Source organism: Lontra canadensis, unplaced genomic scaffold (genome assembly GCF_010015895.1).
Source record: "Lontra canadensis isolate GAN:19392208 unplaced genomic scaffold, GSC_riverotter_1.0 scaffold3, whole genome shotgun sequence".
Classification (NCBI taxonomy): domain Eukaryota; kingdom Metazoa; phylum Chordata; class Mammalia; order Carnivora; family Mustelidae; genus Lontra; species Lontra canadensis.
In genome coordinates this window covers 2,008,183-2,028,195 of record NW_022630997.1, presented here as the reverse complement: position 1 = coordinate 2,028,195, position 20,013 = coordinate 2,008,183, and the positions used below count along the sequence as shown (strand labels likewise).

Genomic DNA, 20,013 nt, shown 5'->3' with positions numbered 1-20,013 from the left:
GGCCTTCTGGTGAATATTTACAGTCATAATATAAAGATGGTTTATTAAATGAACAAAAAATTGTGATATTAAAAGAACTGAAGAGGTAAGGTAGGTAGAGGTATAAGAGAACTAAAACCTCATATTAATAACTGGAAGTCAACTGATCATATAAAAGTGATAAATCAAGCAATAACAACATTAACAGACTGAAGTATGTGGATAAGTACTAGAAGAAACAGCTAAATGAACTCAGCTAAATGAATGCTAAGTGACTGACTCTGGGTTACAGGTACAGGAATAGGAAAGGGCAGGGGAGGGAACCACTGATTTTCATTATGTATCTTTTCATACAATTGGAGTTTATAAATTATAAACCTGTATTAAAAAAAGAAGTTTTGTGTTGTTTTAAGGCCAAAGAGTTTGGTAAATTTCAAACCCTCAGAAAGAGAAAAAAATCTAGTGAGAAGACATTGTGTTTCAGTATTTCCAATAAGTCATTGGAAATGAGAAAGCTCAGAGTTCACCAACTGCCCGCTAGACTTCTCTACATTACTATTCGGTAGATGTTAAAAAAGACACAAACACCCCTATACTCCTCCCAGATCTGTATCCTCCCTCCTTCACCCCCAAATTTTGTAGACCCTAGTCCCAAATATTTCCAAAATCTGAGACATGACCTCTTCCAATGCTTTATTTATTCGGGTCATCATCTCTTGTCTGGACTATAACAATTACAACCCCCCAACTCGTCTCCAGGCTTCCGTTCATGATCCTTTCCAATCTAAATTAACAAAATAAGACATATTTGCCAAGGTAGCTCCCCTAATACCCTTTAGTGATTCCTATTCCTACAGAAGAAACTCCTGCCCCTAACATGGCATGTCCCTCACTACACACCCTTCTATCTGTATTTAATATGCACCACTCAGTCTGCACACCCTGTGTTCCAACAATGTCAGCTCTGGGTGTTAGGCATAGAATACCCCCTCTGCAAAGGAAGTTTCTTTGAACCCAATCCCACCTCCTCAATCCTCCTGACAAACTTATTTTTTCTTAATATTTATTTATTTGAAAGAGAGAGAGCGTAAGAGTGTAGAGTGGTCCAGAGGGAGACAGAAACCCCAGGAGACTCTGCACGTAGCTGGACGTAGGGCCCGTTCCCACAACCCCGCAGTCGTGATCAGAACTGAAACTAAGAGCCCAAGTCCCGACCCACTGCGCCACCCAGGGGGCCCTCTTCTGAAAAGCTTTCATTTATTTTCATAAAAAGATTCTCTTTTTCCTCTACCATGTACTTACACAGCTTTACTACAGCACTTAATCATATCATAATTACCTCTCATCATCTCCTAAACTGTCTCATCACCAGAGTCTAAAGTATTACCCTGGCATACAGAAGACCCTAAATAAATCTCTATGGGATAAAATGCCAGTCAGATGTCTGGTCAGCACAACTACAACTACAAATTATGGGATCTATAACTCTATCTATAGAGGTTAATAGCCAAATGACTCTAAAAGTAGGAAGAAAAACAGAAGGCCAGTTTGTCCTGCTAAGATGTGGTACAAAAGGCTATCCACAATAATTTTTATATGGTATTTAACAGTTTACCATGTGATTACATATGGTCTACAGCTCAGAGTTACAGTTTAAAGAAGAAATAAGCAGCATTCATTTCCTTTAGGGATTTGGGACTGGGCCTTAAATAAACATTACAATGACTTTCTCTTAAAGCTTCACTGATGTCACTTTGTACAATAACATGTCAAAAAACGGCAAGACAAGATTCCCAATGAGACCCTGAAATTCAGCCCATCAATCAGTATCATAGTGTCACTTACTGCAGCACAACTCCACTAAGCTGGAAGGCAAGAAGGTACTAAATAACAACCACAGATGCTACAAACAGCGCATATTTTAAGACCTGAATGCATTAACTGATACTCTTGTAAAAGGATCAGCCAATCTGGAAACTGGCAGATGTAAAGGGCAGGATTTACCAAAATCAGTTAACACTTTCATTTAATTCAAAAGTCAACTTTAACACCTTTTTTAATCATTAATTTTAAAAAAACAGAGTAATTTCATGGAATTCAATTTAAAATCCCATGAAACTTTTGTTCATCTGAAGAAGAGAAACTTTTGGTGCACTGGGTTAATAATTTTCTGGAGATCATGGCACAGTATCAGTTAATGCAAGATCCGCCCCCCCACACACACACACACCCTCCCTGTCTCTATCCACTCATTGCCCTTTATCCTCATACCCTAATCCCACCTGCCTCCATCCTCAACACACCGTGACAGGAAACCATTCTATTCTGTTTAATATATTTGCAATATGAGCAGCTGTAACATGTGCTACATCTGAGCAAAAACTTTAAACGCCATTTAGTGCTTCTGTCCACTCTCTTCTGTTTGCCTCTGCCAAGAGTGACAGGACCCTGAAAAGAGCTGCTCTTGAGAATGAGATGACACGTGAAAAGCCAGAAGCAACTGTCAGCCACGAATATAACATGAACAAGAGTAAACCTATGTTGTTCCACAAGCTCCTGAGATTTGGGGGTTATTTGGGGGTTACCATCATAGAAAGCTAACCAATGCAGAATGGAAAGCTGAACTAATTACACCTCCCAAATTAGATTCCACCAATGAGACACATTTGAGTGGAATTTGGAATTTTACAAAGTAAAACAAAGCGTATTATTATGGCTTGTGATTCTGCCATGTAAAGTTAAAAAACTCCAAGCACCAGTGTCTAGTGACCCACTTCAGAGGTGAGCGACGCAGCTATGATGACACAGGATGGTGGTGGCGCAGCAGCGGCGGAAGCCTGCCCTCAGCTTGAATGGAGCAGCCTCACCGCTTCTACACCTCCAACCTTTCAACAATATTTAGAAGACCTAATTTCCAGTATTAAATATCTTCTTGCTTTGGGTATCTAGAGTGATTTCTTGCACTGAACTATAATCAATAAAATACTGAAGAAGTGAGAAGGCACATTCTCTAAAGCCAGGAAGCTGGCTTTGGTTTACCAATCTAGTTGGATTTAGAGGCAATGATGGCAGTGCCAACATCAGATAACACAATGCAATAGTACACAACAGGAAGCAGCAAAGAGGGACCCAAATTATCACCTGCACTGACCCGGAATAAAGTTCTTCTTGAGGAAACAACATGGCAGACTGTTCTGGCAGTTACGATGGAAATGAGAAACAAAGACTATGGAATGGGCTGTCTGATTCTGTTAACAGGTGAAAACTTTGAGAAAATGATTAGCTCAATGAACAAAGACTAAAGAGCATCCATGACTGTCATTAAAAGAATCTCTTAGGGGCACTGGGGTGGCTCAATGGGTTAAAGCCTCTGCCTTCGGCTCAGGTCATGATCCCAAGGTTCTGGGATCGAGCCCTGCGTCAAGCTCTTTGCTCGGTGGGAAGCCTGCTTCCCCTCCTCTCTCTCTGCCTATTTGTGCTCTCTCTCTCTCTCTGTCAAATAAATAAATAAATTTAAAAAAAATAATAAAAATAAAAATAAAAGAATCTCTTAGTTCTTATAGGCACAGGTTTCACATAGCCCAAAAATCAGAAACAGAATGATTGTGCAGGTTAAACAATTACCATACAAAAATAATTCAAAGCTTATATAAATCTTTTAAAGTGAAAGGATATTGACTGTAGAACAGTAGGACCTTGAGACCTGAAATGGGACCAGCTTGAAAATTTAATCCATAAATGAAAATCCTCAGAGCAGCCAGAAAAATAGGACAAGTTAGAGAGAGGAACAAAGATAAGACTATATGGACATGTATTATAAGAAAAAAGGCAGGCCAGAAGACAATGGAAAAGCATCTTTAAAGTGTTGAAAAAAAAAAAAAAAAAAAAACAACACAAAGACTGCCCATCTAGAATTCTATATCCAGCAAAAATATCCTTAGAAAATGAAGGTAAAATATTTTTGCAGGCAAATGAAAGTTGAATAAATTCAATGCCAAAAGGACTGTACCGTAAGAAATATCAATGTACGTTCTCAAGACAGAAGAAAAATAAGAGGTGGAAACTCGGGTCTAAACAAAGGAATAGAGTGACAGAAACAGTGACTCTCTGAGTAAACAAAAAAAGAATTATTTTCCAGTTTTTGATTACGTAAGACAAATTTCACACATGATTCCATCCATATGAATATCCAGAATAGGTGTATCCATAGGGACAGAAAGCAAGTTGCTGGACGCCAGAGGCAGGGGGAGGCGGGAATAGAGAGTAACTGCTTAACAGGTACCAGATGTTATTTTAAGGTGATGAAAATGCTTTAGAACCAGATAAAGGGATTGTTGCACAACACTGAATGTACTAAATGCCACCAAATGGTTCACTTTAAAATGATGAATTTTATGTTACATGAATTTCACCTCAATTTTTTTAAAGATAAGTGGATATTTTAAACAAAGCTAATAACTATATATTTGATGCCTGTTATACTTAGAAGTACCATTAAGACAATGGCAATGCAGCATAAAGGACAGGAGGGAGGAATGAAGTATACGGATGTAAGATTGTTAACAGTATATGTGAAGTGGTCAATACTTGAAGGTACATTGTGATATGCTTAATTTTCATATCGTAAATACTAAAATAAGCACTAAAAAAGAAAAGAAAAAGGGGCATGCTAATAAGCCAAACTGAAGACAAACATGAATCATAAAAAATAATCAAAAAGAAGATGGGAAAAGAGGAAATTTAAGAAAAAGAAAAGAGCAGAAAGGACAAAGACAAAACAAATCAGAAGACAGTAGATTTAAACCCTACCACGTTGTTAATTACATTAAATGTAAATGGTCTAAATGCTCCAATTAAAAGGCAGAGATTGGGACACCTGAGTGGCTGAGCTGGTTAAGCATTCAACTCTTGATTTCGGCTGAGGTCATGATCTCAGGGTCATGGGATCAAACTCCAGGTCAGGCTCCATAATATGTATGGAGCCTGCTGGAGATTTTGTCTCTCCCTCTGCATCTGCCCCACCCCTGACTCGCGTGCATGCTTGCACCCTCTCTCAAAATGAATATAATCTTAAAAAAAAAGAAAGAAAAAGCAAAGGTGGGGTGCCTGGGTGTCTCAGTCATTAAACATCTGCCTTCAGCTTGGGTCATGATCCCGGGGTCCTGGGATTGAGCCCTGCATCAGACTCCCTGCTCAGCAAAAAGCCTGCCTCTCCCTCTCCCACTCCCTCTGCTTATGTTCCCTCTCTCGCTGTGTCTCTCTCTGTCAAATAAATAAATAAAATCCTTAAAAATAAATAAATAAATAAATAAATGGCAGAGGTTGTAAGACTAGACTTAGAAAAGCAAAACAAAATCATATACTGTATACAAAAAATGCACTTTAAATACACAGATACATTAAAATAAAATAGGAAAAGATATATTAGCAAATAATAAAACAAGGATGTTTTATTTTAAAAAAAAAAAAAAAAGGCAGCCTTCAGAGTAAGGACTATTACCAAAGATAAATAAAGATATTCTACAATGATCAAGCAACCATTCATTAAGAAGATGGTACAATCCTAAATATGATACACCAAAGAACAGATTAATGGAATTTAGACCCCCACATATATGGTCAGTTATTTTTCAACAAAGTTGCCAAAGTAGGAGCACCTGGGTGCTCTGTGGGTTAAGCCTCTGCCTTCGGCTCAGGTCATGATCTCAGGGTCCTGGGATCCAGCCCCACATCAGGCACTCTGCTCAGCAGGGAGCCTGCTTCCAACCTCTCTCTGCCTGCCTCTCTGCCTACTTGTGATCTCTGTCAAATAAATAAATAAGATCTTTTTAAAAAAAAAAAAAAAAGTTGCCCAAGTGACTCAGTGAGGAAAGGATAATCTTTTCAATAAATGGTGCTGAAACAACTGGATATCCATATAAAAGTAAAAAAAAAAAAAAAAAAAACAAACAAAAAAAAAACCTTCAATCCTTATTTTAAGTATTATAATACTACACACGGGTTCAACTCATAACTTAGATCATAGACCTAAACATAAAAGCTAAAACCGTAAGATTTCTAAAATAAAATATAGGCAAAAAAATCTTCCTAACTGTGAGAAAGAAAGTATTTCTCAGGATAAAAAAAGTACAAACCATAGAAGAAAAACTGATGTCAGACTTCACCAAAACTTAAAACTCCTGTTCTTCACAGGACATTGTCACAGATATAATATTCACTATACATATTATCCCACAGAATATGAATCTAAAATTAATGATGAAGCCTTGCAATAAGACAACCCAAGAAAAACTTAAATAGATTCTCACCAACAAAATTGTTAAAGAGCAATAAGCACATGAAAAAGCCAATAGCATGTGTAAAAGGGAAATGCAAAATAAAACCACAATTACTATTCTTCCTCTAAAGTGGTTAAAATCAAAACAAACCTTACAATACCAAGAATGGGAAATGTACCTGGTATAAATATCAGTAAGGGGGCACCTGGGTGGCTCAGCAGCTTAAGCCTCTGCCTTCAGCTCAGGTCATGATCTCAGGGTCGTGGGATCGAGCCCCACATCGGGTTCTCTGCTCAGCAGGGAGCCTGCTTCCCCCTCTCTCTCAGCCTGTCTCTCTGCCTGCTTGTGATATCTCTCTCTGTCAAATAAATAAAATCTTAAAAAATAAATAAATATCAGTAAGTATGTGGAGCACTGGAACTTTTATACATTCCTAATGGGAATGTACAATGATACAACTATTCTGAAAAACAGACTGGCAGTTTCTCATAAAGTAAAATATACAACCAATATATGACCAAGCAACTCCACTTACAGGTATTTGTATGAAAACCTATGTCTACACAAAACCTACATGATGGTTCAAAATGGCTTTATTCATAACCGAAACTGGAGACAACCCAAATGATCACCAACATATGAACAGATAAACAATTTGTGGTATCCCCTCCAAAACAGAACTCTGCCCTAAAAAGTAGTAATATGCAAGAACATGTAGGAATCTCAAAAACAAGGTGAAGAAGCCAAGCATAAAATAATATAGATGATACAATTTATCAGTAAAACCTAGTAACAGAAAGCAGAGGGGCTAGGGGCAAGAGTACTAAAAGCAAAGCAGCATAAAAAGTATCTCAGTGGTAAACATGTTCTATTGATTGATTTAGTGGTTACTGTTGGAGAGACAGCCTTCCTTGGGCTTCTTGCACTTCTACATGTCTTGCTGAGTGTGCTAAGACTGTAAGGCCCAGACCAACTGCTCTTGAACTTGAGCCATCCTATAGCTGGTAACCTTGAAAGATGAGGTAATGTCTTCCCCTAAACAAAGAGCAAGCTCGCTTACTACTTTCTATAAAAGCAGTGGATTCCCCAAATTCAATATTCTTCAGCTGCAACACAAACCCAATGAGGGAGCATCCATCTTGGCCATACTCTATTGCCTCTGAAGACCTGGGGAAAGGGAAACCTATACAAATACACTTATTTTCAAACTATTTGCTGTGCCATGAATAACATATTTCTTTCTCTGATCCAGGAGTCTCCTGCTTCTGCCAGCATCCAGTAGTAACAGTAACAGGCTAGCTTTTAGCTTGCTCAAATCCTAGATAAAATTTTATGCCTCAAATGGGTATAATTCATTGAATATAAATGGAGAAGAAAGGAGAAAAGGTATATGAGAAAGAAGAAAATGGACAAAAAGGAAAAAGAGGAAGGAGGAGAACGAAGAGGACGAGGGAGGGAAGGAGAGGTTGAAACAACAGATATTCCTTAGTATGTAGAATGCATCAATCCAGACTTATGCAGAATGTCTGAGTGCTTTAATCACATCACATACACACACACACACACACACACACACACACACACTTAAATTGTTTTCCAAGAAGACCCTTTCTCAAGGAATTAAATGTATTCGTGAAGGATGTACTGATTTCCTTGAAAACTGCTGTGGTGGCTGTCCTTTGTATTCTGGTTAAAGATGGTCAATACTGCCATTAAAAGGGGCTCCCTGATTTCAATGGGACAGTGGGTTCCCAGAGTGACAAAGAATAAGTAGAAGCCCTTAATCCTCAGATATAAAGTAGGCATGGTTATAAAAGGCAAGAGGACCAGATCTGTCATCAGAATGGTTTGGATCCCTGGTGGTGGCTAACCATGGTGTCCTAAGGAAAAACAGTGGGCAATACATGTGATGAGAAGAAAAGAGAAAAACAAAAACAAAAAAACTCTAGGTATATCAAACTGAGGCCTGCCTTAAGTGGCCACAATGTAAGAATTATGGCATGTCACCTAATACACAGGCTGAGCTTGTTCAAAGACTTAGAGCCCCTGAAAAAAAGGGGACAGTGGGTTCCACTGAGGAAAGACCCTACAAAATTGCACCAAGAGAATACTTGGAGTCTTCCTCCTAGCCTTTCCCAGAGAACATGCAGCTTTTCATAAGGACAGAGTGTATGTGGGAAACAGAATCACTCGGGCTTTTTAGGGGTTACTCAACACTGGCTCTAAGCCCAAGCTAACCTTTAGGGACCAGAACATCACTGTGGTAAACCAGTCAGATCAACAGCTGTGAAGGTATATGGAGAAAGAAGTGTTTTGGCTTTGCTCCATCTTACAGTGGACCCAGTGACTCCACGGACCCACCCCGTGTTCCTGAACACAGTTAAAGTCTCTCTAAACTATGGAGTAAGGGTTTACAACATAAGAAGGGCTAAGTGGGAGGGAGAGGGGGGCAAATAAAATCCCCTAGATGTGCTCCTTCCTAACAAAATAATAAATCCAAAGCAACTGTACATCTCTGTGGAAACTGGAGAGGATAATACCAACTCCAAAGACTTAAAAGATGGCAGGATGGGGACTGTTAGAAAGACATTCTGTTTCACTAGCCTACTGCAGCCAGTGCAGAGGACTTGGATCTTGGTGAATGACTGTAAACCGAATGAAGTAGTGACTCCAATTGTAGTTGTTCCAGATATACTCTCTACTGGCAACACAATCAACACAATCCCTGGCACCTCATTTGCATCCATCAAGCTAAGAAATGTTTTTTTTTTTTTTTTTTTAACCTATTCCAAAAACATACCACTAGAAGCTGTTCTCATCTTACAGTCCAGAAACACACTTTGTGACTGCCATAGCTCAGGGCTTCGTCAACACTCCAGCTATCTTTCATTATTTGGTCCATAGAGACTGTGGGCATCTGGACACCTCACAGGTCCATATATTGTTGGTTCAACCAGCAAATCCTGTAACCCCACCCACACTTGGTGCCATCCAGCTTTCTACTTTTTGCCAACCTAGCAGGTGGGAAAAGACATTACTACTCTCTTAATTTGCCTGTCTCTGATTATTTAATAATTGCAAATACCTCTTTCTATGCATGTTAAGATTTACTATTCTGCAACCTACTTATTAATAACCTTTGACTATTTTTCTAGAGGTTGCTGCCCTCTCCTAATGTGTAGTTCCTTGTCTGGTCTACATATTAATCCCTTATCAATTTTGGGCACTGCAAATACCTTCTCTCATTCTTGTCTTTCACTGAATGAAAATCTTTAATTTTTATATAATCAAAATCATTAGTTTTTTACTTTTATAAACTGTTGAAGCTTTGGAAGTCCTTCCTTATCTCTTAAGGAAAGAGCTTCTTCAAGAATTCTTATATTAATAATTTCTCTCACATTTAGGTCTTTTTAACTTATCCATAACCCATCCTGTCTATAGCATAAGGTTTTTTTCCTCCACATAGTGAGCCACTCTCCCCAACAGGACTCCTTTCTCCAGTGATTTATGATGCCACCCTTAAGTTCCTAAACACATATGGGTAAGTCTCTCCTCCCTAATTTGTTCCCCAAGTCTATTTTTCTGCTCACGTACTTACACTACAGTTTTTATTACTATAGCCTTAAAACAGTATCTTAATTTCTGATAAACCAAGCTCCACCAACACAAATATTTAATACTGCTTTAGCCATTCACAAACTTTATCCCATCTGCCATACGAATTTTAGATTTAGGTTACTGAGTTTGTAAGACCAACTGGAATTTTGATGGTAGTTTAATCAAATTTATAGATTAAAAGGGAGAAAACTGACACTCATAATAATAAATATATCCCAAGAACATGGGAAGTTTCTCCTTAGATCCTCTTCTAGTTCTTTATTAAAGTTTTAAAGTTTTCTTCTTAAAATTCTTAAGTATGCTTGTGTTAATTCCTAGAGACTTTACAGTTTTGATGTTTTTATTTTTTACAATATTTACTTTTGATTACCTTTCCTAGCTGGTTATAGCTAACGTAGTAAATGCTACGAATTCTTATAGTTTGATCTTCAATCCAGTAACCATGCTAAACTCTTACTAGTTGTAATAGTTTCTCTGGATTCTAATGGTTCTTCTAGGTAAGTGACAATATCTGCAAATAATTAGTTCTTACGCTTCCCTTCATATCCTTATATTTCTTATTTTTTCCCTTTGTAATGTTAGCCAGGACTTTTTTTTACCATGTTAAAAAACAGTGATAGAGGGCATCATTGTTAGTAATCTTAAAATGAATGTATCTAAAATTTCTCCATTAAGTATTATTATTTGCTGTAGGTTTTTGGTAATGACCTTAACCAGTTATCTCATATTCCAAACTTGCTCAGAGTTTTTACCATATATAGTTGTTGGATCTTATCAAATATTTTTATGGTATCAAGAGAATCAAGATTTTTCTCCTTGAGTCTCTTAATGTGATAAATTGCATTAATAGTAAACAGATGTTGAATCATATCCACATTCTTAAACTCCACGGATCATAATTTCTTTAACACACACATGAAGTAGGATTTTCATACCTATGCGAATAACTGAGACACATCTGTAACTTTCTCATACTGTCCTTATCTAGGTTTAAAATCAAGATTTCACTAACACTAACCTTATAAATTGAGCTAGCCATCTTTTTATTTCCCTATGTCCCAGAACGACTTGTAAAAACAAATTATTATTTAAAATTCAATGCAACTCACCGATCTCGTTACAATTTCTGAAAGGGGAGGTCTTTACCATTTCAGTTTGTTAAATATTAAGCTCAAGTTATCCGTTTCTTCTGATACCAACTTTGTTCGTGTTTTTCTAAGAATTTATACTTTTCATCTAGGCTCTCATATTAGCCTATAGTTCATAAAATTCTTTTTTTCATAAAATCCTTTTTTTAAATTCTCATACTTGTAGTTATTTCCCATTTTCCCTCTAATTATATTTTTTCTTGATCTTATCAGAAGTCTATCTTATTAATCCTCAAAGAACAATCTTTTGGTTCAGCAAATCTTTTGTTCCTAATTTCACTGGTTTCTGCTCTTAACTTGATGGTATTTTCTGAACTCTTCAAATGAACTGTGTAAGCACTAAAACAAGCTTCGGTCAGAATTTAGATTAGTGAGCCAGCCACTGTGTTCAAAGCCTGGTTTCACTATATAGACTTCAGTACACAAACTATATATTATTCTCACATATGCATGATACAAAAAAAAAAAAAAATTAGACCCGATTACCAATCATACCTACACATGAATGTCCTTGAGGAAAGCTTTATCTTGAAGGCAAATAAATTAGATTATGTGCTTGTCCCCACCAAAAAAAAAAAAAGAAGTGTAAGGCTGTAATTGTATATCTGAACCAAGGCAGATATTTCCTCTGCACAGCTAATTGGACAATTACTGGTACCGCTTGATAAAATTAGTAACTAGAAATGAAATCTCCAGTTGCTTTACCAGATGCTATTCAAAACCTGCAGTTATTAATAGGAGAGTAAAATCTGGCTGCCATGGTCACTTTTCACCACTGCCACCACTTCCAAAAAAACCCACTCAAAGCAAAAGCATTTATTTTCCTTAGCCATAGAACCATACCTCCTGGTTAGGGGGCAAAATTACAAAAGATTTTGGTCTTCAATCTTTCTGCTCAAAACAGCACTAAGGCAAGGCAGATCACTAACATAAAGTTCAATATTCAACATAATCTTGGACTTGGACACACTAAATGGCTTATTATGAATGTAAGGTTTGAAAAGTTATTTTATACGTTATTTGCTTCAAAACGGATGTCGCTCCCACCGCCTTGGTGTTATCCAAGAAACAACTCATACATTTCTCTATCAGAACGTAGAACGTGTACACTTTAGAAGGGAAAGAGCGAGGTGCAGATATTGGTCAACTTTCTAATTTCTGAGTTGTTTAACGCAGACTAGATAAAAGCACAAGGACACAATTGCCAGATTTCAATCTGGTCACCAAAAAAAAAAAAAAAAAAAGGATTCTCCCTAACGAAACTCAGACGCGGCCTTATTTTCTCCTCACGTTTGAGGCCGAAACTTTAAAGGGGGAACGGAGAAGAAAAGAGCTTCTTAACGTTGCGAGACAGCCAGCTGTGATAAAGATCGCATTTGGAGGAGAACTTGGGGCTGTGTGCGCACCCGGCTGCTCCTCTAGGCCAGGTAACGCAAGAAGCCAGGGCCGCTCCGGCGCTGGCCGCAGACACCGAACGAGAGGGGGTGGGGAGGGAGGCGGGGAGGAGAGGAGAGACCCAGGCCCCAAACAAAGGAAGCAGGGCTGGCCGAGAAGGGTGGATTCGACGTCCGGGTGGGGAGGAGAAAAGCCACGGCTGCTGGGGAGAGGCTGGACTCACAGAACTTGGAGGTGGAGGTGTTGATGTTGATGGTGGAGCTGGGGGTGGGGGCGGGGGCCGCCTTGGCCACAGCGGCGGCCGTGTCGCAGCTCTTCAACATCATGATCACCCCATTGGCCTCCGGCGGTGGCGGCGGCCCCATCGAGAGCCCCTCCTTAGGGCCTTTCCTGTCCACCGAGGCCGCGGGCACCGCCAGCAGCTGACCCCCCGGCGGCTCTCGCGCAGGGGCTGGAATCGACGAGGGCGGCGGCGGCGGCGGCGGGGGCTGCCGGAAGCCGTCCACCGCGGCCTCCCAGTTGTTGTGGTTCTGGTCGTCCATCATCGCCACGTAGCTGCCCCACTCCTCCTCTTCCATGCTTTCCTCCATCCTGCAGGCCCCCAGCACCCGCCCGCCTCACAGGCACCTGCCGCCCGTCTCAACCCCGGGCCAGGGGGCACCGCAGCCTCCTCGAGTTCACATCGCCGGGGGCCGGCACGGGCGCGGCGGAGAGGGGAGCTGGGCGCCGGGTCTCTCCGTCTCCTCCGGGCCGACTCTTAGAGACAGGGCTGACGGCGGTGGGCGCTCCCGGGCTCTAGCCTGGGAGAGGCAGCCGTAAAGCGGCCGCGCCCCTCACGACATTTTACAGCAACTTCCAACAGGCTGTTGGAAAGGGCGGCTGGGGGAGCGGCCAGGAGGGCACGTGGTGCGAGGAAGGAGCCAGGAGAAAGCAAAGCAAAAAGGGGCAGGAGCTGTAAGTCACCCCCACGCAAAAGGGCAGAGGTTTGGCCCGCCTCGGCTGGACCCGCACTGAGAGGGGAGGAGCCCCGGGTCCGGAGGAGCAGGCGTCGGTCCCGCCCCCGGGCCGGCCGCACGTGACAAGGGAGTTTGCGCACGCGCGTTCTGTGTCTGGTTACCAGGGCGACCCAATCTGGCCGGCTCCTGAAGATGCGCACCAAACCCTCTGGCGTTCGCTGCGGCACAGGCCCCCGTTTGCTTGGTGTTTTTCTTACGCCCGCGGGATTTACTGTGTCTTTGCGCCGCACAGGGTCTCGCCGCCCGGACCTTTGGTCGACACGGAGCTAGGAGGCCACAAGAGGACTGGGTTCGCGCATTATAAATGGGTGGGACTGCCCTGGGTAGCCCTTGATGGGCCTGCTGATGGGCCTGAGCCCACACTAATCGAAACCTTCAAAACCAAGAATAAAAACCGAAACATAGCAAGGTGGCTTTAAAAAAAAAAAAAAAAAAATGCATTTGAGCTACTCATGGATGTTTTTTTAAGTTCCTTACTTCTCCATACACAGAGGCCGGGAATTTTAGATTTTTAAATGCCAAGCTTCACGCAATGTTCCGTAAATCTGACTACAAATTTGAGATTATGTTTCAGAGTCCAGAGGGGCAAAAAAGAGAGGTTATGTAACTATATTAGAATTTCTTTAACTTCTCTGCTTTCTCAAATGACCGCAATAGTATATTATAGGAGAACAAACGTTATCGTTGTGTTTATAGTTCATCCCAGCTACTGGTGTTAACGTTGTCTAGAAAACCCTGTTATTATTTACTCTAGCAGATAATGAATCTTTATTTCCAGAGGTATGTAATTAGTGTGAAGAATCATTTCAGCCGCTGAAAACCGTTGTCTCGGGTGCACTCCAGTGTCCACATGTATTTGGGCTTCTCAGCATGTTTTCCCACTATATTCTGTGCTATACTTAAGGCAACTGTTCACCAGTCGATTAACAATGATTTAATTCTAGACAGTGCTCCCACATATTAATGGCACATACTTTTTGAAGCACTGCATGTTTTTAATTCCCTGAGCCTGGAACTATACTAATTCTCCGGCCCTGGGAAATTCTTGGAGTATTTTCTTAAGTGAAAGATAATTGAGTCAAATGCCAAGGGTGGAAAAAATGTAACCTCAGAATTCTGTGCCAGGCAAAAAAAGAAGGGGAAGGGAAAACAAATTACAATTTTTTACAAACAGCAACTGGTGGTTAATCATCAACAGACTTTCTGTGTAGGTGGGTTGGTGGGTATATCTGGAGATAAAGCGGTTTCTACATAATAAAATATTCAATACGCAAGATACAAATCATAAATATACCTCTAGTAACATGAACACAAAACATATGAATCAAAAGTTCGTGAAGGTACAAGAAAGAAATCTACCGTCACAATAAGTGATTATCACATCTCTAATAGATTGCAGTGGGTTGAATAGTAGCCCCCAAAAAGATATATTTGTGTCCTAATCCGTGGAACCTGTGAATCTTTATTTTAGAAACAGGGTCTTTGCAGATATAATTAAAGTTCTTGAGATGAGATTTTCCTGGATTAGCCTAGTGGGCCATAAAACCAATGACAAGTGTCCTGCTAAGAGAAAGGCAGCAGGAGATGTGAGAAGACAAAACAGACACGGGGTAATGTGACCCCAGAAGCAGAGATTGGAGTGATGAAGCCACATTCCCACTCAGATGTCAACAGCCACCTAAATCTGGAGGAGGCAAAAAATGGATTCTCCTCTAGAGTTTCCAGAGAATTCCACCCTGCCAGCGCCTTGATTTCAGATTTCTAGCTTCCAGAAATGTGAGAGAATACATTTCTGTTCTTTACCACACCATTCGTTGTAATTTGTTATAGCACCACAGGAAACTAATACATAGATTAAGAGGATAAAAAAATCTTTAAGGAACTAGAAGATCTGAACAACACAATGACCAAGCTTAAGTTAATGAATACAAATAGCACATTACACTTGACAACCATAGAATAAATATACACAAGAACATGTGAAAAGTCAACAAAAAAACATACTAGGTCATAAAGCAAGGCTCTCTACAATGTCTAAAGATTGGTATCATAGCAACCACATTCTCTGACCAGTATGGAGTTAAATTAGAAATCAATAACCAACAAACCACTAGTAAACCCTCATATTTCTACTCTTCCAATCAACTCACAGGTCAGGAAGATCATAATGGAAATTGGAAAACATTTAGAACTTAAGGGATTGGTACTATCTTGGCAATGCAGCTTCCATCCTGGCAAGGCCCCACTCCAGAGATTTTTACTCCGCATACTGGTGAACACTGAACCCTTCACATGTATACTGACAAAATGACCAATATAAGACATTCATTTTAGTTGTAATTAAACACACCATTAAGGAGAAAGCTAATGATGACGGGGCCAAAACAATCACTAACAGGGTGCAACTTGCCATAAATAAGAAATACCACCTACCAAAGGGAAACCAAATGAGTACATTGATAACTGGTTATTTTTATGGACATTATGAGACATTATTTCTTACATTACACATGTAAAAATACAACTTTACATATAGTAATATGTAAATGTAATTTACATATTAAAATAATGTACAATATTTTATAATATGCTATAATTATATTTTAATAGTTATTAACTTAAAATCTTAGATGATTTGTTGTAGGATATGGAGATAGGGAATAACATTCCTAGCAGTAACACTACTAGCGACCCAACACTGGACAGTTATAACACATGTTAGTAATTACTGCAAGCTCTCATGGTTGCAAGTATTAATGTATTTGTTTGGCTTTTAGGTTGGTTGGCTGGTTGGTGTCTATTTCCCACTAGGTTATAGGTTTCATTAAATCAGGATATATATAAAATACATATGTAAGATAAATATATATAAAGGGACCCCATGGTGGGGGGAAAGCCATTTTCTTTGCTCCTTTTCCTGCTTCTATTCTTGCTAGGACCTGCACCCCTGCCTTACACATGCCTTAACGTATATTCTTGTAAAGGTCAGGAGTTAATGATTTCTTTGGAGTCTTCCAGCACAATACATTACGTCTAAGGAGTGATGGGTCAGGGTCATAAACTTCTCCAAGACCATTGACTACAAACACCTTGATGCCAAGACCCCTGGCTCCAGGGAATAAATGACTTATGGAGGACACCTGAGCACTCATCCTTGTTCTACCAGTTCCTGGATGCCTGAGAGCACACATACACCAGACCACCACCTCAATAAAAACTCCAGACCCCTGAGCAAAGACAAGATTCCTGTTCCCTTTACTTTGAGTTTCCTGGACATTCTGTATCTGTTCTCTCTGTGTCTTCAATAAACTCTGCTCTTACTTCCTCTTGGCTTGCATTTGATTGTCCTGTGCAAAGCCAGGGACCCTCTTGGCTGGGACCTGCTCTGGGTCCTCAGACCTGGCCAGTCTGCATCATAAATTTGTATACAGAAAGAGAAGACTGATTCAAAATACTAATAGCAGTTATCTAGGATAATGGGCTTATGGGCGGATTAAATCTTTGTATCTTTCAATGTTTTCTATGTTCTTTACAATGGGTGTGTATTATTTTTATAATCAGAAAAAAAAATTCTAAAACTTTAAAAAGTAAGCAGACAGAGGCACCTGGGTTGGGTAGCTCAGGTCATGACCCAGGCTGGCATCATACCCCACATCAAGCTCCCTGCTCAGCGCAGAGCCTGCTTCTCCCTCTCCCCCTGCTTGTGGAGGCATGTGCATCCGTGTGCACTCTCCCCCCACCTCACCTTTTCTCCCTCTCAAATAAATAAATTCCTTTAAAAAATAAAGAAGTAAATAAACACAACATTAAAAAATATAAATTGGGATGCTATGCATTAAAATGTTCCTTTTGATTCCCAGAAACACATATCTCAAGTAAAAACTGCATAAAAATCAAGGCTATTCATTGACACCAGACTGACAAGCAGGGTAAAGGTAAGGTGTGGTTCAGCCAGGGCTCCAGTTCTGTTCTCTGCATTGGTCTTTGTCTTGATCTCCTCTTTCATAAGTTTGATCCTCAAGCTGTTGGTAAAATGGCTGTCACAGCTCTGGGCCTCTTATAATGGATAAGATATCAAGAAGAGGACCCACTCAGTCAGTTGAGCGACTAGCTCTTGATTTTGGCTCAGGTCCTGATCTCAGGGTCCTGAGATGAAGCCCTACATCCAACTCATGGAGTCGGCTTGAGTCTCTCTTTCCCTCTGTCCCTCCCCCTGCTCACAATCTCTAGCTCTCGCTTTCAAAATAAGTAAATAAGATCTTTAAAAAAAGAAGAAGAAGAAGAAGAAGGCCCATAACTTCTGGTACCTATTATGAGACAGCAAGTTCTTTCCCGGAAGTCCTCAAGAAATTTCCTCTCTGTCTCATTGGTTCCTTCCACAACCGATTACAATGACATTTTAGATATATTCCAGAGCCATTTACTGGGAAGGGTATGGATTTATTCCTGGAAAATAAGCCCACCCATTCTGGAAGCCCAGAGTGCAATCAGCTTCTCCTAAGTACCCTGGCTGAGAAGTGAAGAATGGATATAAGAACAAAAACTGGGGTCAAGTGGAGAGATTTAAACAGGTGCAAGGTATGCAACAGTGCCCATCACAGGCCCAGAAACCTAATCTCCTGGAGCCTGCCCCCTACAAAGCCTCATCCCAGCCTCTCCACTCTGCCCCCTTCATCAGCACCTCCCTAATTAATATATTTATGCAAAACTTCATATACACTGATTAGATAAATATATGACTGTCTAAAATAGTTAAAACTTGGAGGAGGTGATGGAGCTAGACTTTGTCACTAAGAATTTCTCTTTGGGGGTGATGGTGGCTCAGTGGGTTAAAGCCTCTGCCTTAGGCTCAGGTCATGATCTCAGGGTCCTGGGATCAAGCCCCACATTGGGCTCTCTGCTCAGCAGGGAGCCTGCTCCCCCCCCCCCATTTGACAGATCTCTGTCAAATAAATAAATAAAATCTTAAAAAAAAAAAGTCTTAAAAATGTTAAAAAAAAAAAAAGAATTTCTCTTTGTTTGGCTTTAAATACCTTCATGTCACTTTTCCCATGGAATAGTTCATTGTGATTGTTCAATACTTCTGAATAAATATGTGCGTGGCTAGCTGAACTCTACCTGAAGTCTTATTCATATCAACAGTTCTTTTTTTTTTTTTAGTCAACTCCTAAAATGTGATCTGTACAATGAGATACATTTTCCCTAAGAGAAAGCGAAGATGATTATTGCCATTTTTACATCTTCTTATCTACTATACCCTCCTAATTCTTGCATTGTTAGTAAAGGATGACATTGCTCAGAGGTGAGAAAAAAGAGGAAAGAAGACAGGAAAAAATGATGTGAAAAAATCCACAGACCATACCATGCATGCCTCTTCTCAGTTGTCAAGCAAGAACTGAACCAAACATGTGGTAAACAATATACAGCATATAAATGATTTAATTGTTTTACTTTAAATTTACCATTAATTTCACGAAGCCATTAGCACGGAAAACTTAAAAACATGACTTTGATAGAGATAAACGATATTAGGGTCAGGAAGAATGCTTTTTATAATCCCTAGGAGATTATAATGGACCAATATAGCATTTGACAAAGAAATGACTTGTGATGCATAACGCAACTGGAAGTCTAAAGGCCAAGCTATTGGAATGATCTTGACTGGAAGGCAAGAGGATTAGAGACATAGAAATAACTCAAACCTTAACAGTTGCACACTGAGATTCCTGCTTACAGTGAAGATGTCTAGCCATGCGAGGGAGTGTTCTCTATTCGGTACTTCTTTCCACGTTGGATTTTGTTCCTTTCTTTTACATCTTAGCATCTGAATCTTAAATTCCATCCCAGCAGGGAAACAGATAATGATGCAAATGCTCTCTATAAACATAGTGAATTTAGAAGCTGAAGAAAATGACTTTAGGCTGAAGGAGGCCATCCAGTAAAAGATGTTTCTATCCACACCTTGTTGCAGGCCTATCCCTTCCACTCAGTCATTCACAAATCTTTCTGTGCCAGGCACATGCTGGGGCTAGAAGAGTAAACAGGAAAAAAGAGTTTCTGCCTCCCGAGAAGTTTCCTTTCCACTGAGGTGTCAAGTATTAAACAACCACATGAGCCAAAGTATGACAAAGTATCGTGAAGGAAAATACTAGATGCTATGAGAAGGTGTCACAGAAAATTATTTTACTTTGTATGATCAAGGAGAATTTTTCTGAAAAAGCATATTTCTGCTAAGATGAAAGGAGGGTAGAAATTCATCAATCAGCAATTTGGGGAGAACACATTCCAGGCAGGAGAATCAACATGGGAAGAGGCATTTGCAATCATCTATGAACCTAAAGAAAGTAATGAGACTCAAGTAAAGTGAGGGAGAGGGAAGGGGATATGGCATATGGAGGGAAGGTAAAAGGAAGAGAGCCAGATTATACAAGTCTTTGTAAGTCCTTTTGAGGATTTGATGTTTCTTTTTTTTTTTTAAGATTTAATTTATTTATTTGACAGACAGAGATCACAAGTAGGCAGAGAGGCAGGCAGAGAGAGACAGGAGGAAGCAGGCTCTCCACAGAGTATAGAGCCCGA

The 20,013-nt window shown here is 40.0% G+C and overlaps 1 protein-coding gene across 1 annotated transcript in view; it reads right to left on the bottom strand.

Annotated features, from left to right (window-relative positions):
- The window catches only part of CACUL1 (CDK2 associated cullin domain 1), a 62,896-nt gene extending 49,470 nt beyond the window's left edge, over window positions 1-13,426 (bottom strand). Inside the window, exon 1 of the mRNA XM_032878804.1 lies at window positions 12,642-13,426. Coding sequence (XP_032734695.1) covers window positions 12,642-13,008 — 367 coding nt within the window. The 5' untranslated portion in view covers window positions 13,009-13,426. The remainder of the gene's footprint in view (window positions 1-12,641) is intronic.
- Between the last annotated feature and the right edge of the window lie 6,587 nt (window positions 13,427-20,013).